Below are 22574 nucleotides of genomic sequence, written 5' to 3' on the forward strand. Positions count from 1 at the left end.
ATCTCCTGATAAGCTAGTCATCATTTTCATTTAAATGTGTTAGCATATATATGCACATTTACTCACTGAAACATAATTTTATCTGTGAAGCAAATTTTGGAGTTCTAGTTATTTAAAGCATGAATTCTGATGAACTAATTTATTGAGTAAATTGAAAGTACTGGTAGCATGGAGTTCTTAGGGCTTTGATTTGTGGTTTGGTTAGCAACTTTGGGGCTTCCCAGGTGGCACTAGTGGTAATGAACCTGCCTGCCAGTGCAGGAGTCACAAGAGGTACCGGTTCGATCCCTGGGTTGGGAAGATCTCCTGGAGTAGGAAATGGCACTCCACTCCAGTATTCTTGCAACTCTGACTTTAGAAAGAATCTGAAGAAACGTCCTAGTGGAAGTGTGCCTTTGGCTGGAGAGTTTTTGTCAAAACAGGTATGGGAATAAACCTGATGTGTACCAAGGTGAGGATTTATAGTTCAGGTAGCCCTCGAAAAAATGGAGTTTCCTTTTCTTGTCTTTCTCCTTCTGTCCAGTTTCCTGTCCTTTAATATACTTGCTGTAAAGTGCCCATAGTGGGCACTGCAGGGCCCCCAGGCCAGCCCCAGGGAGTCACAGGGCAGGTCTCAGCTCATTTCAGTGGCTCCTAGATCTCCAAGAATTTAATGTGCTTGGGTTCATTTCACTTGAAAAATTGACAAGAACCAAGTACATTAAGGTAGGGTGAATTGGGCACCCTTCCAGCTGTTGAATCATTTAGGAGTTCATTTGTGCAGTTTTAAAATTTGAAAATCCGTAGGCTTTGGTTTATATCCTGTTATAACGTGTGATCACAAAAAAAGAATCATTTTGTAGCTGCATTTTTGTGTGTGTTAGTTTGGCCATTTTTAGAGGTTCCTGCAAACTATACATGTAAGTTTGTTATAAATGTAGTTTTTTAGACAAGTACTGTTAGGGGGTGGGACACCTCTGGTCTTTCCGCTGGCCTTCTGCTCAATATGCTTAAAGGATTCTTCCTGCTTTCATTTGAGGCATTTGAAAATTCTCTTTTAGTTACTATTATGTAGTCCAATTAATTTAACATAAAGGATTAAGGGCTATGATTTTCTTTTCAAATCATTATCCAGTTTGGAGGGAAATTGGATTTGGAATGGATGAGGTTACCGTTTTACCAGCTAAGGCTGGTAAAAGCTTCTAGTAATAGAGAATTCACTCCCAAAATACTTAGCCCAAATGAAAGCTCATTTTGCTTCTGAAAGTGAGCTTTGTCTCCGTTTCCCTGGAGGTATTTCCATTTTATTAGTAAAAGAAGATGTGTGACATTTCCCACTTAAAGAACTGAGACCTTCTAAAGGTATTGAGTGGAGGCAATGGCACCCCACTCCAGTACTCTTGCCTGGAAAATCCCATGGACGGAGGAGCCTGGTAGGCTGCAATCCATGGGGTCGCTAAGAGTTGCACGTGGCTGAGCGACTTCACTTTCGCTTTTCACTTTCCTGCATTGGAGATGGAAATGGCAACCCACTCCAGTGTTCTTGCCTGGAGAATACCAGAGACAGGATGGCAACCCACTCCAGTGTTCTTGCCTGGAGAATACCAGGGACGGGGGAGCCTGGTGGGCTGCCGTCTATGGGGTCGCACAGAGTCGGACACGACTGAAGCGACTTAGCAAAGTATTTATTTGATAGTAATTACATTTTCCCTAGTGATGTTACATTTTATAGTTTCTTGATTGTAGACACTGATATTCTGAGTTTTTTGTGTTTCCCCCCTTTAGAAGAGAGGTGTGCTGATGAGGAAGTAGTTTGTAACTTTACCAAAAAGGATTAGACAAAATGATTTGTCCAGAGGTGCAGTAAGACTTCAGGAGTACAGGCGTGCTCACGCTCTGTTGCTCAGTTGTGTTCAGTTCTCTGCAACTGCATGGGCCGTAGCCCCCCAGGCTCCTCTGACTATGGGATTTTCCAGGCAGGGATACTAGAGTGGGTTGCCATTTCCTTATCACACTTCACAGATAGAGTCTTTTCACAAAGTGGAAGGTTTGTGGAAGCCTTGCATCGAGAGAGTCTGTCAGCACCGTTTTCCCAGTAGTGTTTGCCCACTTCACGCATGTGTTCACAGTTTGGTAATTCTTGCAATATTTCAGACTTCTTCATTATTATACTTGGTATGACGCTCTGTGATCAGTGTTCTTTGATGGTCCACTGATGTTTTGGAGCATCATGAACCACGCCCATGTGGGTGGTGAACTTAATCAGGGGGTTTTCTAACTGCTCCACTACCTGGCTGCCTCCTTGTTCCTCTCTCCTTGAGCCTCCCTATTCCCTGAGACACAGCAGTGTTGAAATTAGGCCAGTTCATAACCTTGCAGTGGCTTCTAAGTGTTCACGTGAAAGGAAGAGTGTTAGGTTTCTCACTTAAATCAAAAGTTAGAAATAATAAGCTCAGTGAGGGAGGCTAACAGACTTCTTGGGCCAGTTAGTCAAGTTGTGAATGCAAAGGAAAAGTTCTTGAAGGTCGCTGGTGAACCTGGAATAATAAAAGAAAGCAAAGCAATCTTATTGCTGGTATGGAGACAGTTTTGGTGGTCTGGAGAGAATACCAAACCAGCCACAGCATTCCCTTACGCCAAAGCCTAATCTCGAGCAAGGCCCTAACTCTCTTCAGTTCTGTGAAGGCTTAAAGTGAAGAAACTGCAGAAGAAAAATTTGAAGCTAGCAGAGGTTTCTTCATGAAGTTTAAGGAAAGAAACTGTCACTTAACATCAGAGTGCAAGGTGAGGCAGCAAGGCCTGAGGTAGAAGCTGGAGCAAGTTATCCCGAAGATCTAGCTCAGATTATTAACGAAGGTGACCACCCTAGACAACAGATTTTCAACATAGATGAAGTATTCTTCTAATGGAAGAAGATGCCACCTGGGACTTTCATAGCAAGAGAGGAGAAGTCAGTGCCTCGCTTCAAAGCTTCAAAGGACAGGCTGACTCCCGGTGGCTAATGCAGCTCGTGACCTAAGGTGAAGACAGTGCTCGTTCACCATCCTGAATATCCTAGGGCCCTTTAGAGTCACTCTAAATCTACTCTGCCTGTGCTCTATAAATGGAACAACAAAGCCTGGATGACAGCACAGCTGTTTACAACGTGGTTTCCTGAATATTTTAAGCCTACTGTTGAGACCAACTGTGCAGAAAAACATTCCTTTCAAAATATTACTGCTTGTTGCTGACATACTTGGTCACTCCAGAGCTCTGCTGGAGAGGTAGAATGAGGTGAATGTTGTTTTCCTGCCTGCCAACACAGCTTCAGCTCTCTAGCCCATGGATCAAGGGGTAGTTTCAACTTTCAGATCTTACTATTGAAGACATAACGTTTTTGTAAGGCTATAGCTGCCATAGATGGTGAGTCCTCTGATGGATTGTGGCAAAGTCAATTGAGAACTTTCTGGAAAGGACTCACCATTCTAGATGCCACTTGGATTATTCATGATTCATGGGAAGAGGTCAGAATACCAACATTAACAAGAGTTTGGAAGAAGTTAATTCCAGTCGTCATGGATGACTTCAGTGGAGGAAGTAACTGCTGTGATGGAAATAGCAAGAGAGCTAGAACTGGAGCCCCAAGATGGGCGTGGATTGCTGCCGCCTCCTGATCAGACTTGGGCAGATGAAGAGCGGCTTCTCACGGGGGAGCAAAGAAAATGGTTTCTTGAGGTGGATTCTGTTCCTGGTAAAGATGTGAAGATTGTTGACATGACAACAAAGGTTTTATTTAGAATATTACATAAATTTAGATGATAAGGCAGCAGCCGAATTTGAGAGGATTGAGCCCAATTTTGAAAAAAGTTCTGTCATGGGTAAGATGCTGTCAAACAGCTTTGTGTGCTGCAGAGAAATCTTTTGTGAAAGGAAGAATCAATTGATGTGGCAGGCTGTTGTCTTAAGAAATTGCCATAGCCACCCAGCCTTTCGCAACTACCACCTTGATCTGTCAGCCATCAACCAAAAAGGATTATCACTCACTGAAGGCTCAGATGATAGCTGGTTTTTCAAAAAAGCAATTAGGTATTTTAAAATAAAGATGTATACATTGTTTTCAGATATTATGCTGTTGTGCGCTCAATAGACTATGTGCTCGCGAAGTTGCTTCAGTCGTGTCTGACTCTGTGACCCTGTGGACTGTGGCCTGCCAGGCTCCTTTGTCCTATGGATGACGTGAACGCAACTTTTATATGGACTGCCCGAAAATTCTTGTGACTCACTTTACTTTGAGATGTGCTTTGTTGCAGTGGTTTGAACCTGAACCTGCATTATCTTTGAGCTGTGTACACCTCTGCACTTTACTGTCTCTATAAAATGGCTGAAAATTCTGGAAACAGGGAGATTTTTAATTTTAAACAGTGTTAGTTTTGTTTTCAAATAGCTTGTTCAGTATGTTTACCTTCAAGCTCTGGGGCACCTCTGTGGGTAAACTACCTTAATTTTAAAGCCACAGATTGTTACTAATCTGAAAAGTCATGTAAGTAATTTAAATATTTCCCCCTAGGTTTTGCTGTTTTCAGATACCCTGCTTATAAAGACAAGGCTCTTGGGAACTCCTCCTAAAAGGTGGTTCTTCACCCTGAATTGACTCCCTGCCCCACGTACTCTGCGTCCCAGCAGCACAGTGACTTTGGTGTGAGTATTCCATCGCAGGGTCTCCTCCTGGAGACTGTCAGCTCCATGAAAGCCTGGCCGGTCTTCTTAGCGTCATGCCAGGCACATGGTCAGAGCTCAGTAAATAGTTGGTGAATAAATGCATGAAGAATGACTGGGATTAACTCTTCAGCATTCACAGTCGAGCATGTGTGTTATGAGTATAACCCCTATGGGTGCTGGTACTCCATTCTCCTTGAATTGTGTGTTTTATGGGGGGGTGTAGATTGCATCCCAGTGAAAGAAACATTCCGTATAGACTTGGAGGCTTTAGGTTAATACGTTTAATAGTAATTGTATTAATAATAGCACCATAGAAATTCTTTTAGTTCTCCCACTTTTAGATGAAGAAACAACCAACCATAGGACTGAATTGATTTAGTGGTTAGGTGACTGTGTCAGGATTTATCTTGCATCCAGGCCAGAGTTTTTCCTACTCTACCTCCCTTGAACCAGGGTCAGAAGTGTGTTTATTTGATCACTGCTTGCCCAGGGTATATGGTATTAAAAAGGGAAGATGGCAGTTCTTCAGTTGAAGGAGATTAGTGTGTTTTTTTGACATTGCTACTTTTTCCTATGGCTAGCCTTATGAGGGTCTTCATAAAAATGCCTTTAAAACCCCACAGAAAGATCTGGGAGTCCGATAATTTCATTTCCTGCTCTAAGTATATTGCTAAAGAATTATTAAAATTTTATTCCAAGAGAAACTCCATCTCAGTAGTGCATACAGACTTAGCAAGTTTGGACAGTCATACACAATGAGCTTTCCCCCAGCTGTTGATAAGAAAAGTAGGTCAACAGTATAGAAAGAGCATTTCAAAACACAGTCGTCATTAATTTTTAAGTGAGAGTGCTGGGCCAGTCATGTCGGTAAAGGTTCTGCAATTGGGATGAGCACTCTTGGGATTAATTTGGCTCTTTGAAGAGGGAGGCAGAACCAAGCTTCCGAGCCTGGTCTCCTGTGGGGCACTTTAGGGAAATGCTTCCGCTCAGAGGATTTTATTTGGTTCCATTGTGTTGTCTGGGCAGGCGGCGCCTGTCTCTTCCATGGGGGATTCTTCAGCGATCCTTTCTTAAAGCTCCAGGGAAGCATGGTGTGGCGTGTTTATGAAAATGCTGATGATAGCTGGGAGATACAGGGCCTGTAAACATGTCACCCTTATATGTGACCTGGGGGAGACCTGCCCTTCCTTTGATAAAGTAATAAAAAAAAATTCTGTCATCGAAGAGCTAGAGATGGCCCTCGCAACCTTTTTAAAGTTCTTGATTTAGTAACTAAAATTCATGGCATGTCATTCTTCTTCATTTTAAGGGAGTTCCAGCACAGACCTCTTTGGTTGATGAAGGGTCTTTCTTTAAGACAAGCGTGCGAGCGCTGAAGTGGGATTTCGAGGTTTCGTATTTAGGATCTTTTTCTGTCGCTCTTTTGCTGTTCACGTCATGCGTCATGCTCGTTTCTTTTTTAAAAGTTGCAGCCTTATGGAGTGTGTTGACAGTTAATTGTGAGACGTCTGCAGCCTGCCTCGTGATTTGGCGCAGGTCGATAGCTTGTTTGGGCTCTTGTCACTGCATTTCTTGCTGTCACTCTGAGCTGCACTTCCTACTCTGTGGCATCGGGGAGCGCCTATACTGGTTATCATTTTAGGAACTCTTTGTAACTCTTTGTAACTCTTTCCTATGAGTACAGAGTTATAAACTGTAAAAGTAGGAATTCTCTTCTCAGAAAGCTTTAAAAAGAGTAAACCTGTTCTTAGTAGCTCGCCTTTTAGAAAGTATTCTTTTTTAAAGAATGATTGATCTTATTTTCAGCTGTGCTAGGTCTTGGTTGCCGTGCAGAGTTTTCTCTAGTTGGGGCACGCGGGGCTCTCTCTAGTTGTGGTATGTGGGCTCTTCACCGCGGTGGCTTCTCTTGTTGTGGAGCACGGGCCCTAGGCTCGTGGCTTCAGTAGTTGAGGCACTCGGGCTTAGCTGCCCCAAGGCATGTGGGATCCTCCAGGATCAGGGATCGAACCCATGTCTTCTGCAACGGAGCAGCTCCCAGGGAAGCCCAGAAATTATTCTTGACATGTAGATCTCCAGCTTTTTATACATGCCCGGCTCTTCTCTTGGACAGTTGAGCACAGAGTCCCTTGACTTAAACCTAAGGGTTTTCAATCAGAAGCAAAGATGGGTTTCCTTCGGCATGCCTAATGTGCTGTGTCGCTTGTCTCAGTGTATTTAAATGCAAACAGCCAGCTTCTGTAGTTTATAAAGTGTGAGCCAAGTGTCATTTCCTATTTTAAAATGGCACCAGCAGGCCACGTGGAACTGTGAACTGTGGGGGCACCGCATGAAGGAGTTCCGAGAGGCGTTGCTGGCTGACGTGGGAAACCCAAACTGTATGTGTGTGTGGAGTTTATCACTGAAAAAGTATGAAAGTTCAGGGGGTGAGAAGTTGAACTGCCCTGTACTTTGTGGTTCGAGGTCATCCTGTCTCTCTCTGAAGTCCTTTATCTTTGGGCAAGTCACGCAGTGTCTCTGGACTAAAAATGAAGGGCCTGGAGCTGATGACCCTTTTTACTCCAGGCTTCTTCTGTGGGGCCCGGTCTGGATACTTCTTGGTAAATCTTACTTGCATTTCTTTGTATTTTCTTTCCAAGAAGCATTTAAAAACCAAAATGTCGTAGGATTCTTGGGTCAAAGCAAAGTGCACTTATTGTTGGTATGCCTCATTTGTGGCATTTTATCTAGAACCTGAGTGGATGAGTGGATATCAGTGTTTGGAAAGCTATAATGAGTGAATTTTCACCCATTACTTTTGCCATTTTTTTAAAGTCTTTCATTGAATTTGTTACGATATTGCCTGTTTTACGTTTTTTGGCAAAGAGGCCTGTGGGATCTTAGCTCTCAGACCAAAGATGGAACCCACACCCCCTGCATTGGAAGACAAAGTCCCAACCACTGGACCTCCAGGGAAGCCCTGTCACCATTCCTGGTGTCATGATGAATTGAACCAACATCAAGGCTGTTCCATAGTTGCAGTCAGTTGTCTTAAGTGGTCAGCAGTTTTTCTAAAAAAAAAATTTCCAACATCTCTGGAGTGCAAACTTTCACCCTTAGCTGCTGTGTGTGAGGACTGTTGTGTGTCTGTCTGACTTTCTGCTGTGCTTTATATAAAGCAGACTGTTGCATGTGGTCTTTTTCTTCTTCCTTTGTAAAACAGCTTCTATTAAAGTAAGTAAATTAGCCTTTTTTTTTTTTTTGGAGGATCTCATAAGTGGATCTATTAAGGGACTGGATGCAATAAAAGTAATTTGTTAGGTGAACTGCTCAAGTATCACTGGTGGGTTTGGTTTAAGGAAATTCAAAAAAGCCGAGCCATCTCATATCCAAAGGTGATGAATCTTGAATTTTTGTATTTAATCAGAGTACCTCCCGTATTTGCTCTTGGTATCTGCTGTCTTACGAATGTACATCCTACATAGGCCTGCGTAATACCTTTACAACTTCTCACAAAGACTTTTTAACTGTTGGCGCTGCCATTTAAATAGCGGATTTGGGGACCCTTGTTTCCTCCTCTGCTGTCCTGCTTGCCGCTTTCTATTAAATAAGGTGTCTGATCTCTTGCCACATCTAAAAGGGCCAGAAAAACAGCAGCTCAGAGGGAACATGTCCTTTCCCTGTTGGGACACTCTGGAGTCTTCCTGTGGTTGCTGCTGCTCAGCCTCCTGAGGTCTTGAGTGATCTGGACTCTGGAATGGTCTCGGCACATGTGCCGAGCAGGATTTTGCTGCTAGTAGGGGTTTTCCTGTATGTGTTCCTAGCAGGATGTGCTTCCTTTCATACACACCATAGAAGTGCATCTGCTGGAATCTTTAAAACAGATAACTTTTCAATAAACAGGAAAATGTCAAAATTGTGGTCCCTTTTTTATGAGATTGATGGAAGCAGAGAGAATGGAGAAAAAAATGTAGTAACATTTACTCAGGTGTTTGAGTGTGTTTTATTTGGTGCCATTACAGTATTATAAACACCCTGTTTTGTCTACGTTTCCCCCTGTAAACACCCAACACGTTTCTTTTATGGCCTTTGAAATAAATTTTCTCTGTTAACTTGACGAGGCATTACCGCAAGAAGCATGCCTTTACACTCTCGACGAGGTCAATGATGATTAGCTGATTGTGAGATGGAAGTTTTCTTCTGAGAATGATTTTTAGCAAACTTTGCTCTGATGCCTATAAAATAGGTCCTTAAAACATGGACCTTATTTTTCACAGTTTGTTCTTGGTTAAAATGTTTACCCAACATGTAAAGAAAATTTTAATAATTTTTTGGTTCCGTAGCTGAACTGTTAAGTATTGTGGGCATTAATAGTCAGCTTGTAGGTTTTCTCTTTTTAGAGTCTTTCTTTGCAGACCAGCTTGCTGTCTGTATTTCTGGCTGTGCTGGTCTCAGTTATTGCGCTTGGGCTCTCTCTGGTTGCAGGGAGCGGGGGCGCTTTCAGCGGCAGCTCCTGTGCTCTCTGTGGTGGCCTCTCTCGCGGCTCCCAGGCTCTAGCACACCGGGCTTCAGCAGTTGAGGCGAACGGGCTTAGTTGCCCCCAGCATGTGGGCTCTTACCAGAGCAGGAATCAAAAATGCCGTGTCCCCAGCATTGGCAGGTGGATTCTTAACCACTGGACCATCAGGGAAGCCCTAGATTTTCTTCGTGAAGCTGAAAACAAGAACATATTATCTACTGATTAGAAATTTGTGCTAGAATGTAAATTGGTATAATCACTATGGAAGATGGTATGGAGGTTCCTCAAAAAGGTAAAAATCGAACTACCATATGATCCAGCAATTCTACTTCTGAGTATTTATCCAGAGGAAACTAAATTATTGTCTTGAAAAGGTATCTTTACCCCGTGTTCATTGCAGTATTATTTACAATAGCCAAGATAATGGAAACAACGCAGATGTGTGACAGATAAATGGATGAGAAAGTGTAGTGTTGTGGAATATTGTTCAGCCATTAAAAAGAAGGAAATTCTGCCATTTGTGACAAGATGGATGGATCTTGAAGGCATTATTCTAAGTGAAGTAAATCAGACAGAGAAAGACAAATACTCTTTATCACTTACATGCTAAATCTTAAAAACGAAAGCCAACACAAAACCCAAACTCTCTAGGGAAATAGCACATTTGGTGGTTGCCAGAGGTGGTGGGTTAGATGGGTGGGTGAAATGGGTGAAGGGGTCTAAAGATACAAACATCTGGTTATAATATAAATAAGTCCTAATATATAGCCTGCCGACTATAAAAAGGGTAAATGAATTGAAGAGAGGCTTGCCATGATGGCGGCTAAACAGTCAAAGACTTAACTTTCAATCTGTTGCTTGGCTTTCAGCATCATCTAGAAACTCGGGCAGAGGAGATGCGCCTGTGAGAGCACTGCATAGTGGAGCCTGTGCTCCTGTGAGAGTGCTGCATAGTGGAGCCTGTGCTCCTGTGAGAGTGCTGCATAGTGGAGCCTGTGCTCCTGTGAGAGTGCTGCATAGTGGAGCCTGTGCGCCTGTGAGAGTGCTGCATAGTGGAGCCTGTGCTCCTGTGAGAGTGCTGCATAGTGGAGCCTGTGCTCCTGTGAGAGTGCTGCATAGTGGAGCCTGTGCTCCTGTGAGAGTGCTGCATAGTGGAGCCTGTGCTCCTGTGAGAGTGCTGCATAGTGGAGCCTGTGCTCCTGTGAGAGTGCTGCATAGTGGAGCCTGTGCTCCTGTGAGAGTGCTGCATAGTGGAGCCTGTGCGCCTGTGAGAGTGCTGCATAGTGGAGCCTGTGCGCCTGTGAGAGTGCTGCATAGTGGAGCCTGTGCTCCTGTGAGAGTGCTGCATAGTGGAGCCTGTGCTCCTGTGAGAGTGCTGCATAGTGGAGCCTGTGCGCCTGTGAGAGTGCTGCATAGTGGAGCCTGTGCGCCTGTGAGAGTGCTGCATAGTGGAGCCTGTGCGCCTGTGAGAGCGCTGCATAGTGGAGCCTGTGCTCCTGTGAGAGCGCTGCATAGTGGAGCCTGTGCGCCTGTGAGAGCGCTGCATAGTGGAGCCTGTGCGCCTGTGAGAGTGCTGCATAGTGGAGCCTGTGCGCCTGTGAGAGTGCTGCATAGTGGAGCCTGTGCGCCTGTGAGAGCGCTGCATAGTGGAGCCTGTGCGCCTGTGAGAGCGCTGCATAGTGGAGCCTGTGCGCCTGTGAGAGTGCTGCATAGTGGAGCCTGTGCGCCTGTGAGAGTGCTGCATAGTGGAGCCTGTGCGCCTGTGAGAGCGCTGCATAGTGGAGCCTGTGCGCCTGTGAGAGTGCTGCATAGTGGAGCCTGTGCGCCTGTGAGAGCGCTGCATAGTGGAGCCTGTGCGCCTGTGAGAGTGCTGCATAGTGGAGCCTGTGCGCCTGTGAGAGTGCTGCATAGTGGGGCCTGTGCTCCTGTGACAGCGCTGCATAGTGGAGCCTGTGCGCTCAGCCTGTTCTTTCAGTTTCTGTCTTTCAGAGATTCGTCAGTTTTCATTACAATGAAAATCGTTCTAGGACAGTCCCAGTCATACTGGAAATTTGGGCAGAATGATCAATTGCTTATTATAAGGCCTTACGTAAGGTTCATCATTCCCAACATTTTGTGAAAATTAAAAACCACATTGCATTTTTTCTATCTAAAATCAGTTTATTGTGAAATTTGTAAACATTGATTTGCTTAATGATTGCTACATTGTCTCCCTCTTTATTACCAGAGGCTCCTTAGTTACTGTGATCATTGGAAAGAAAAGGCCCTATGCAGTTCAAAGAACTTGACTTGAAAGACTAATAGGCAAGCAACCTCTCCAAGATTGAACTCTGATAAGATATTTGAAATTGAATGTATTCTATCCTTGGACTTTGTGTATTTGTTCAGGATTGTTTCATCTATTCTTTTTAATATAACTGAAAATTAAATTTACTTATGCCTTCATTTGGGGGATGCTTTAGTTGTGTAATTTGGGATATGATATTTAATAAAAGAACACCTAAGTTTGATGGTATGACACTTTGGAAATGTATAGCTGAACATTTAAAAAATTAGTGAAACACTAATGTGGTTTGATACTACTGGCTTCTTTCTCAAGAAGAGGTTTATTTTTCTGTAGTAAACACCATGCTGATGTGGGAGAATATAAAATTTTGTAAAGGTTCGTTGATAACTGATGCTAGCTCATTAATGTGAAACCATACTTTTGGCTCATAAATTGGCAGAAAATTGACTTGTTTTTTTGCCCTTGGGGTAGGGAAACCTATTAGCAGGCTCTGAAATAACAGTTGCAGACATTTATCGGACAGTGCTTGCTATGCTTCAGATTCTATGCTAGGAACATTGCATATTTTTAAAAAAAATTTTTATTGACAGATAATTCACATAGCAGACAGCTCACCCTACTTAAAGTAAACAGTTCAATGGTTTTTAATATATTCACAAATATGTACAAATATGTACAGCTGTCACCGCAAATCATAGAATATTTTCATCACTTCAGAAAGAAAGGCTGTACTCTTTAGCTATAACCTCCTGTTCTGTGATACCCCTTCCTCCCCGACAGGTAATCACTAATTTGCTTTCTGTGTCCATGGGTTCGCCTATTCTGGGCCTTTGTGTGAATAGGAATCATAATATATAAGCTTTTGTAATTGGCTTCTTAGCATAATAAGGCTTATTTAAGTTGTAGCATGTATTAGTATTTTTTTAAATTGCCAAATAATATCCCTTTGTGTGGATATATGCCATTTTGTGTGTCCATTCATTGTCCAGTGGGTATATCAAGCATTTGAATTGTTTTCACCCTTTGGCTGTTGTGAATGTGCTGCTCTTAAAATTCTTGTTCAAATATTTGTCTGACTACCTGTTTTTAGTTCTTTGGGGTAAGTTCCTAGTTGTGGAATTTCAGGGTCATAGCGTAACTCTGTTGAATCATTTTAGAACTGCCAGATTGCCCTCCCAAGCAGCTGCGCTGTTTTACATTCCCACTACCTGTGTCTGAGGGTTCAGATTTCTCTGCGTCCTCATTGACACTTATTCTCTGGCCTGATTCTAGCCATCCTGGTGGGCGGAAAGTGGTATTTCAATGTGGTTTTGATTTACATTTCCCCAGTGACCAAAAATATCCAGCATCTTTTCTCCTGTGGTCATGTATGGATGTGAGAGTTGGACTGTGAAGAGGGCTGAGCGCCGAAGAATTGATATTTTTGAACTGTGGTGTTGGAGAAGACTCTTGAGAATCCCTTGGACTGCAAGGAGATCCAACCAGTCCATTCTGAAGGAGATCAACCCTGGGATTTCTTTGGAAGGAATGATGCTGAAGCTGAAGCTCCAGTACTTTGGCCACCTCATGTGAAGAGTTGACTCATTGGAAAAGACCCTGATGCTGGGAGGGATTGGGGGCAGGAGGAGAAGGGGACGACCGAGGATGAGATGGCTAGATGGCATCACGGACTCGATGGACGTGAGTCTGAGTGAACTCCGGGAGATGGTGATGGACAGGGAGGCCTGGTGTGCTGTGATTCATGGGGTCGCCAAGAGTCGGACACGACTGAGCGACTGAACTGAACTTTCTTGTGTTTATTGAACATTTCTTTTTTGGAAAGATCTATTCAAATCCTTTGCTCATTTTGAAATTAGATTATTTGTCTTTTTTATTACTGAATTGTAGGAACTCTATACTAGAGATAAGTGCCTTATCAGATATATTATTTCCAAAAATTTTCTCCCATTCTGTGAGTTGTCTTTTTACTTTCTTGATGGTGACTTTGAAGCACAAAGGTTTTTAGTTTCAACGCAGTCCATTTTGTATACTTTTTATTTTTGTTGCTTGTGTTTTTGGTGTCATATCTAAGAATCCTTTGCCAGATCCAAGGTCATGAAGATTTACTTCTGTTTTCTTCTAAGAGTTTTAAAATTTTAGCTCTTAGAGTTATATCTTTGATCTATTTTGAGTTAATTATCTTATATTATGTGAGGTCAGGGTCCAGCCTTTTTTTTTTTTAAATCATGCATTTATTATGAAAATATAACACATTCACAGAAGACTTGGAAAATACAGAACAAAGTTACATCTAGTTCCGCTTCCAGCTTCTTTTGTGTCTGTTCTGCGGTCTCAGCACCATTTGTTGAAAAAAAGAGGCTTATTCCCCACATTGAGTCATGTTGAAATCTGTTGATCAAAGATGTAGAAAGAACTTTCAGTTCTGTTCCATTAACTTATATGTCTGTCCTTGTTCTGATTTTGTCAGATACTTTTTCTGTGAGATGGTCGTGTGATTTTTGTTTTTTATTTGATTGACACATACTACATTGATTTTCAGAGGTCACACCAACCTTGCATGGTGGGAAAAGTCCCACTTGGTCACGGTATAGATTCCTTTTCACATGTTGCTAGATTTGGTCTGCTAGTATTCTGTTGAGGATTTTTGCATCCATGTTTATAAAAGATATTAGTCTAGTTTTCTTGGGATGTCTTTGTCTGATTTTGGTATCAGAGTAATACTGGCCTCATAAAGTTAGTTTGGAAGTAATTGGTGAAGAACTGGCATTGATTCTTTAACATTTGACAGACTTCGCAGTGAAGTCATCTGGACTCAGTGTGTCAAATACCGTTTTTAATCCTTATTATGAGGTATCATCTCTTTCATAGATGAGGAAACTGAGGCTCAGAAAGGTCAGTGGCAGAAGTGGAACATGAATCTGGGTTACCTTGTGTCGAGGACCAGGATGGTGAAGATGGCCGGTCTACTGTGTGCTTGCCTCTGACTGTACAGGGCGCTCCTGCTGCAGTCCCGGTAGCAGGGGCTCGGTTATGGTCACGTCACCTTTGTGTGTACTGTGCCCGTTTCCAGGCAGAGACTCTGACCCTGCAGGAGGTTATGACTTGCCCTGCTGAACCCCGACCAGGAGGTAAACGGCATGCTCCGCACTCACAAGGCTGCCTGACTCGTGAGTCCGCCCCGTTCCCTGCTCCTCTCTGTTGTGTGCAGTGTGAGCAGCTGTGCCACACGTGGGCAACTGAGCCCAGATGAGGTTCAGCCTCGGGTGTGGATGGCCTGGCCCCGACAGTGCAGCGCGGCCAAAGCCCTGGCCTCCCCCTCTCTGCTCTGTCGCTAACACTCTGCTCCATGGTTGTAGCAAAAGAACATCTCACTCTGACTTCCTGTACTTGGGATGGAAATTTGTGTAACATATGTCACTCTAATACAGAAGTGACTTTTAAAGGTATTTTAGTATGTCAGACACCCAGCAGCTTTGTGAGATGTTTTCCAGTGAAGACATTCAAAGCATATTTATATTAATATTCATATTTTGGTGAGATTAGATGGTATCCTGGCCTGTTTGAGTGAAGAGGAAAAACTGTCTCCATTTTTCAAGTTAGAGGGCTTTCTCACGTGTCTGTTCACGCTGACTGCTGGCAGCCTGAAAAGCTGACCCAGTGCCTGCGTGGGTGGAGGGGCTGGGTGGGTGGAGGACTTCCCAGAGGGCGGTGAGAGCTGATCTGGGGGGCAGGCGAGCGCCGTCTCGGCCTGGCAGCCAGTGTTCCGGGACCTGCTGGGACACCCGGGCTGGAGGCTCCGCTGTGCAGCCCCAGGCTGTCTGGGTGGCACTTGCTGGCACCTCTGCTCACTTGTGCTGTGCTGTCCTGTCCGGGGCCCCCGTGTGGCTTCTGGGGCGGGTGAGGGCAGCACCTGGCTGTGCCACGCGGGAGGAGCAGAGCTGGGTGTCTGGCTGCTCCTAACTAGGCTGTTGGTCAGTTTTCCCTGCAGCGCCCCTCCGGCCCCCAACACCAGTTTCCCTTCTGAGCGCTGGGCCTGGCATCCTTCTGTGAGCTGCTCCTCCGAGACCTCCACTGCGGGGAGAGCGCTCACTCTGCCAGCTCCACGGGCTCGACAGCATTCCTCTTGCACAGGCTCGTGGTCCCGTTTGCTCTCTGTAGGCTCCTTTCCAGTGTCTGCTTCTCTTTTGGCGTTTATACCTGTGTTTATTTCTCTACTGTCATTTTATTAGGATTTCGGGAAGGAGTGGAGAGAAATGCCATTCATGAATTTCTTTTGTAAATTACCTTGTCCTGTAGTTCATGTGATTTCCCTTTGGGATTTTCATGTTTGAAATCTGTAAAATCGTTACTTAAGCGGGATCAACTCTTTGGCACACCGTGCAGGTCTCCCTTCCTCTGCGTTAACTGCACTTCTGAAACGCCTGCTGGACGGCCATGGCGGGGGTTCCGGCTTCTGCGGCTTGTGGAGGTGGTCGGGGAGGGAAGCGGACCCTGAGACAGGCTGACTGTACGTCGGTTTTTGTATGGATGTGCTTTTCTTTAGGTTTCACCACCTTGTGGAAGCTGTCTTGTCTTCTCCAGCTTGAGATGAATTCATTCTGTTGCATGGATGGAGGGCCCTGGCCAAGTGGGAGGAAATAATTTACCGTCTCCTCACCGAGGGCTTTCGGCATCTGCTCTTCCTGGTCAGCTGGGAAGGTCTGGCAGCAGCTGCTCTGAGGAACACGGGTGCTCAGCAGCCTGCCAAGGCTTTGTTGCCTCAGCCCAGCCACATGCCCTGGGCTTCTGCACTTAGCAGTGGGCCCAGAGCCATGAGGAAGGGAATTCAAGGGTGGGGGCTGGTGGTAATTAGCGGCTGCTCCACATGTGTCCCATTTGGCACGCGTGGACAGGTATTATTTGCCCTCTTCTGTCCTTGGGGACAGGGGGACCAGTGTTCAGCTGAGTTGTGAAGGTTTGCCTGTGTTCCATCGTCACTTGCGTTTTCCGGGGGCTCCTTCCTCCCTGGCCAGCACGAATGGAATGTCCTGTGTTAACGGACAGGAAAACGACAGTGCGGAGCAGCCCAGGAGGCCTCAGTCAGGCGGGGCCTGCTGCTCCTCAAGCCTGACCGCTTTCAGGGTTGGACAACCCAGTGGAATTTGGGGTCTGAAATGACCCCTGAGGAAGCCCGGGAATACCGGCTTGGTGTCCCTTCCTGTCCCCAGGTCCTCTGGGCTCCTTGGGAATTGGCTGTGCTGAGTGGTCAGCTCTGACATACTGGTTTCCTTTCCCCTCCCTGAGTTTTTCTTTCCCTCTGCTCACGGCTGCTGGCACGATGACCCCAGGCCTTTCTCCATCATGGCAGCTTCGTAGCCCGGCCCCTTTCTGCCTAATCAATCTGGTGTGCTAGCGGCACCCCTCTTGTCATCCAATTCATCTCCACTTTTCATGAAAGCTTTTGCCTTGCTTTTTCTCTTCCTCAACCTGGTTTTGGCCCCATGATAGCACAAGTAGTCAGACTCCAGGTAACAGCACCAGAGATGTGGTTCTTAGTTGCTCTGATTGTTCTGCTTGTGTTGGAAGCCTCTTGAAGGCAAGGGCGGTTTATTTGTGAATTCTCCACTGCTCGTAGCTGGTCTTGTGGAAACATTCGTGAGCAGACACTGTTCTCAGATGGCAGAGTGCTGATGTCTGGGGAAAATGCTTAAAAATGGAAAAATTACCTTGGCAGACTGAGGAAAAAGCCACAGTATCATAATTTGGGGGAGGAGGGGATTCCTCAGCTTCAAATCAACCAAATGACTTCACTTTGGAGTTTTCCTTATCTATAAAGGGGTGGGGATCATAGTGGATTGTCTTTCCAGTCCCACCCAGCCCTGAAAGGCTAATTTCCTTCATTCTTTACCTTGATCTTTCTCTTAAAATTAAAACTAATGAGCTGTTTCTGGATCTCGAATTTGGAATTTTTCATTTCTTTGTAATTTTTTCCCTGACGCATTTTGCAGTTTTCTCTGAATACGTGCTGCTAAAGGAAATTTGGGTTTGCCATTTGGCCACCATTTAGGAGAGCAGACAAAATGCTATACTGTTCTGTTTTTTTTTTTTTTTCTCCTGACTTGGAGCTCTTTATTTCTAAAAGTAAATTTTCTCTCAGGGGCATGATTTTAACTTACTTTTTGTCCTCCCACAGACACGATGAGGCGAGTGGTACGACAGAGCAAGTTTCGGCATGTATTTGGACAAGCAGTGAAAAATGACCAGTGTTATGATGACATCCGGGTTTCTCGAGTGACCTGGGACAGTTCCTTTTGCGCTGTCAATCCCAGATTCGTTGCCATAATCATAGAAGCGAGTGGGGGAGGAGCGTTCCTTGTACTCCCTTTGCACAAGGTAAGTCATCTGACTTTCCATCCTGTGAGATGACACCCTCCAGTAATCTCTGTTTAGCCTGTAATGGATTGATTTTGGAGACGGATAGTTCACTAAGCATTGTGTGATTTCTGGGACCATTAGACTCTGATGTAGTTGAGGTTAAGTTCCACACGCTTTACTAACCACATCAGTTTTTCTCTGACAGAGAATCATTAAACAGAATGGTGAACTCTGTTCTGGACGTGCTCTCTATGGATAGGAAAGATTCTTACGGTGATGCTGTGAGCGTGGAGAGGCACAGGGACTTAATGATTTGGTTAGTAATCATCCGCTTGCCTTAAAAGATTCCCAAAGTGCAACTTTAAAAGCAGTAATGTTTTTAAATGGGCAGAAATTGTAAAAGATATATAAGAAACTCGTGTGTATGTGTGTATGTGTGAGTGATCATGAGGACTGAGACTTCTTGGTTTTGTTTTGTTTTTGAATGGTAAGTGCGATGAGAGCCCGAGAAAATGTCCCCAGACAATGCACATTGCAAGTCTGTGCAGTAGTAAGTTTCAGCATAGGATCTAAACAGCGTTCACAAGTGGTAGAAATAAAGGCTCTCTACTGAAAGTGGTTCCGTGTGATATTCAGCCTTGCTGGGCTTCCTAGTTCTCCCTTCTGACTTCATCCTTCCAGAGAACCCTCTCCAATATGCGGGAGCAGATAGGCGGTTTGTAACTTTCTGACTGTTCTTGAAAATTGTAGATGAGGTCTGTGTGAGCTTTAACAGGAAATCCCAGAATTGCAAATAATGGGGGGGTGCACAGGCGGGAAACACTGAAGGGAGAGCCTGGAAAGAGTCATTTTCTGATTAGCTTTTGGGAGGAAAATAGGTTTGGTGAGTCCTGAGCCCTCATGATAAGGACGCAGAGGCTGGGTCACGTCACAGCTGTTTCCACTCTGCTGGGAACAGTGGGTCTCCCTGAGCCCGAGCCATGCCCGTTAGGGGCGTGTCTCCTCATGATGGGCCGTGTGATTCTGAAATGGTTACGGTCCGTAAATTTCTGTCAAAGTTTGTTTCCCATTGTATTTTGGTGTTTTTTTCTTAGGAAGACTTTTGCTGGGAAAGCTTCCAGTTTTTTTTGACTTTTCATTCTCTCAGATGCTCGTGACTAAACTTGTTTTATTTTAGCATCTGATCTGCACCTCGGTGACTGGATTGATGTGGTATTATACAACAGAACCATCTCACTACAGAAACAGGACATGGATGCCTTTGGGGAACAAATCTGATATATGTCTCCAAATGTACTTTCTTATTGGCAAAGTTGTCTATCATTTTTTAAAGAAGACTCTTTTCGTTAAATTGAAATTAAATTTTGTACTCAGATACTTTCACTTTTGTGGAGAAGACATCTGCTTTGGTGGTGAATAATTCATTCATTTCAGTTCAGCCGCTCAGTCGTGTCTGCCTCTTTGCGACCCCATCGACTGCAGCACGTCAGGCTTCCCAGTCCATCACCAACTCCTGGAGCTTGCTCAAGCTTATGTCCATTGAAGTCGGTGATGCCATCCGACCATCTCATCCTCTGTCATCCCTTTCTCCTTCTGCCTTCAATCTTTCCCAGCAGAATAATACATTACACTGTTACAACTGTACTTACCTGATTTTGGAGTGGGATTTGGAATCTGATGCCAGTAGTGCATTTGATTGCCACGACTTCTTAGTTGATTTGTCTACCAAGAGCAAGGAGCACTTGAAAACTTGACTTTCAGTGGTGTCTTAATGGTGGCTAGCTAAGAAGACACCTCAGCTCGTTAACCAAGATCAGGCTCTGAGGCACCGCGATCTCTTTTGAGTTCAAGAGGATAAATTTAAGACTTTGGTGGGTTTTTTTTGGCTTCAAAGAAATGGAACAAGCCAATTAAGAAACCCAAAATCAACTTCCAAGTGGCTAATCTTCCCCTGAGTTCAGACAGTTCTCTTCAAGTCCCACATCCACAGAAGGCTTTGTGAGTCCACCTTAGCTTTCACCAACCATGGGAAGCTTAGGGTTCTGCTTATACCGTGTAAGGGAGACTCGTGTGCAGGTCCAAAGCCAGCTGGATCCGGTGCTTTGGTTTTTAACATGAAGTGGTCAATAAGTAGATTTTACCATTTTGTTCTTTAAGCAACTGTATAGGAATTAGGATAGAATAAGTTGCTTCAGAAATTATCATGTTTGAGCAAAGTGGTGGTTTTGGAGGCGCCTCCAGGGCCTGTCTTTCCCAGGCTTGTAATAGCATTCTGTGTGGCTTTGGTCCTTAAATATTAATTTGTGTTGGAGGAGGTGACATTGGCATGAACTAAGCCCAGTGACACCCATTGGAAATAAAGCCAGTACTTGGGGCTATCACATTTTATAATCAGTGGGTTCACACATACTCTGGGGTTTTTGTGTATTAAAGCATGTGTGTTGCACCCTTAGGATCAGCGTGGTGTTGAGGAAGGAACACAGGCCCAGGAGGCAGGAGCCGGGCACTCAGTGCTGGCTCGGTCACTGACTTCTGGTGGGGCCTGGATTCCTCACTCTGTCCTTCTCTCCCGTTTCTCTGTCTGGAACGTGAAAGGCTCTGTATTATATGAAAGCGCCTTTCTGCTTTGGCAGTTCCAGATGATCTCGGAAGTATTTCCTGTCTCCCGTGGCACTCAGTGTTAATATGCTTTCTCATTTGGCTACCCAGGAGTCAGCAAGGGAAATGCTGTTGTTCCTTTTTTCCCTCCTTAGTGCCAACACGTAACTTTGCGAAGTAGGTGCCTGTTTACTCCTGGTTGCTTTTCCACCAAAGGCAAGGCTGAGCCAAGCAAAGAAAAGTAATCCTTGGCCCCTGTAGACAGTCCTGTGTCTCAGGAGCTCTTGAAAGGCTCTCCTAGGATGGCAGGGTCTAGCCCAGAGCCCTGGAGTGTCAGGTAACACTCCCCTTTCTTTTCTTCCTAAGACCCTGTCCCTTAACTACTTACTACCCGTGCTTTTAGAAAATAGAACTCTGTTCCACATTGTCAGGAAACCTACATTTCTGCAGGATTTGTAGGGCCAACTGCCCCCGGATATCTGTTTCCTTTTAATTTTGGTTTAATAGTATATATTTGAATGAGGATCATAAGTTTTACGTTTTCACAGTGATGGTTCATTGTTGGATGTGCACAGTTGGTTAGATGTGCATGTGATCAGTTGGTCTGATCGTCTGTAATCTCTGTCCTCCAGGAGTGCTGTGTCTACCTTTTGTTGTGGTCAGTTTCCTTCCACCCTCCCCCCACTCCCCTGGAGATTGCTGGTGCTGAGATGTTTGTCTCCCCTTTAGAAGGGCAGCTTTGAAGGAGGAAAACACTCAGGACCCTGAGTGCATGTTGAACCCTTGATCCTGAACAGGATTCTGCCCTGGAAAAGAGGTCCTGCGACTTCAGTGTCTTGGCAACTTTGAAAAAGTTTTATAACGAGGTGCTGCTTTTGTTTAAAGGGAAGGGAAAACCAAATTCCCACATGTAATATGAAGCGATGCTTGAAATGAAGATTGCAGGAAATGATGCTCTGGGTGTGTGTTGGACTCCTGTGTGTGAGGATGGCAGTCTAGGATTTCTCTAAACATGAACCTAAGGAGATGCGTATGCTTTTAAATAACTATCTCAGAGATTTCTGGTAATGTGTGTCGCCCCCTGCTCCCCACCCGCCACGTCCTCCCCCCATGACCTCTGCCGCTGCAGTTTTTACCCCTGGTTATAGTCAGCCAGGCTGGTTTTGGCAGTGTTTGGGGGGTTTTCTGTCCATATTAATATTGAATACGTGTGTATTGATCTTAAGATGTATTGTGACTCTTTCTGAAAGGCTCTCCATTTTAAAACATGGTCCCTGTGAGTTTCTCTTCAAAGTTAGTGTCAGCAGTACACCAACTGGTGTACTGGGACTTATTGTAGCCTCATGAGGCTTGTGGTTAGAGTCTAGGAGAATCATGGTCTCTGTCTTCCAGGACTTTAAAAATGGAAAGAGTATTAGAGACAAATACATTGATCTGTACACAGCAAGAGGTAAGCTTAGGAATGAATGTGTTTATTTAAGTGTATTGGTTTATGAGGTTTTTATCCAGAAGATTTTATAGGATTTTAAGGGGTCACTCACTGCCGGGGGAATGTAGAAAGTACTGAGCCCTGAGGTGGGGCAATTTAGATTAGCACACGTGATTCAGGGTTTCTTCCTAATGGTTCCATCAAGCTGCGGCATGCTGTCCTGTCATGACTTCTCAAGGTGTGGCCTAGTACATGTTCTTGTTCTTTGGTCTTTCAGAGGATGAATAATAGCATTCTTGCCGAACAGAAGTTGGCTCTGTGGTTTTGGCCGTGGGGGTTTTTTCCCCACAACTGCACAAGCTGCCATGTCAGAAGCATAAAAGTCTGGCCCGCTGTGCGCTCTACCACGTGGGCCTGAGCAAGCCTTCCTGAGTGTGGGAGCCACACTCAGGACATGGGACGGAGGCATTGCCTTCCCTCTTGTGAGCCACTGTGGCTTCCATGAGCACGGCAGTGTTTGTGGGTAGGTGTGTGCATGCACGTGTGCACACACACACACACTAAAGCTGCCGATCACAGAGAACCTGGAAATCCTAACCTAAACGGGGGTTGAGGAAGTTGGTTAGACTTCTTTGCTCGTGATCTCTTATCCACTTGGGTGTAGGATGCAAAGTGGAGGGCTCCTGTCTTCCTTCCTCCCTGGACAGTTCTTACTTGGGAGGATTGACATGATT

At 44.7% G+C, this 22574-nt stretch overlaps 1 protein-coding gene across 2 annotated transcripts in view; it reads left to right on the top strand.

The window, feature by feature from the left end:
• The window catches only part of CORO1C (coronin 1C), a 79872-nt gene that overhangs the window by 10752 nt on the left and 46546 nt on the right, over nucleotides 1–22574 (top strand). Inside the window, exons 2-3 of one of the 2 annotated variants that reach the window (XM_069558269.1) lie at nucleotides 4526–4656; nucleotides 17632–17831. In XM_069558269.1, coding sequence (XP_069414370.1) covers nucleotides 17637–17831 — 195 coding nt within the window. In that variant the 5' untranslated portion in view covers nucleotides 4526–4656; nucleotides 17632–17636. The remainder of the gene's footprint in view (nucleotides 1–4525; nucleotides 4657–17631; nucleotides 17832–22574) is intronic. The other variant, XM_069558268.1, reaches the window with a different exon arrangement.

The sequence above is a fragment of the Ovis canadensis genome, chromosome 17 (genome assembly GCF_042477335.2).
Source record: "Ovis canadensis isolate MfBH-ARS-UI-01 breed Bighorn chromosome 17, ARS-UI_OviCan_v2, whole genome shotgun sequence".
In the NCBI taxonomy this organism is placed as follows: domain Eukaryota; kingdom Metazoa; phylum Chordata; class Mammalia; order Artiodactyla; family Bovidae; genus Ovis; species Ovis canadensis.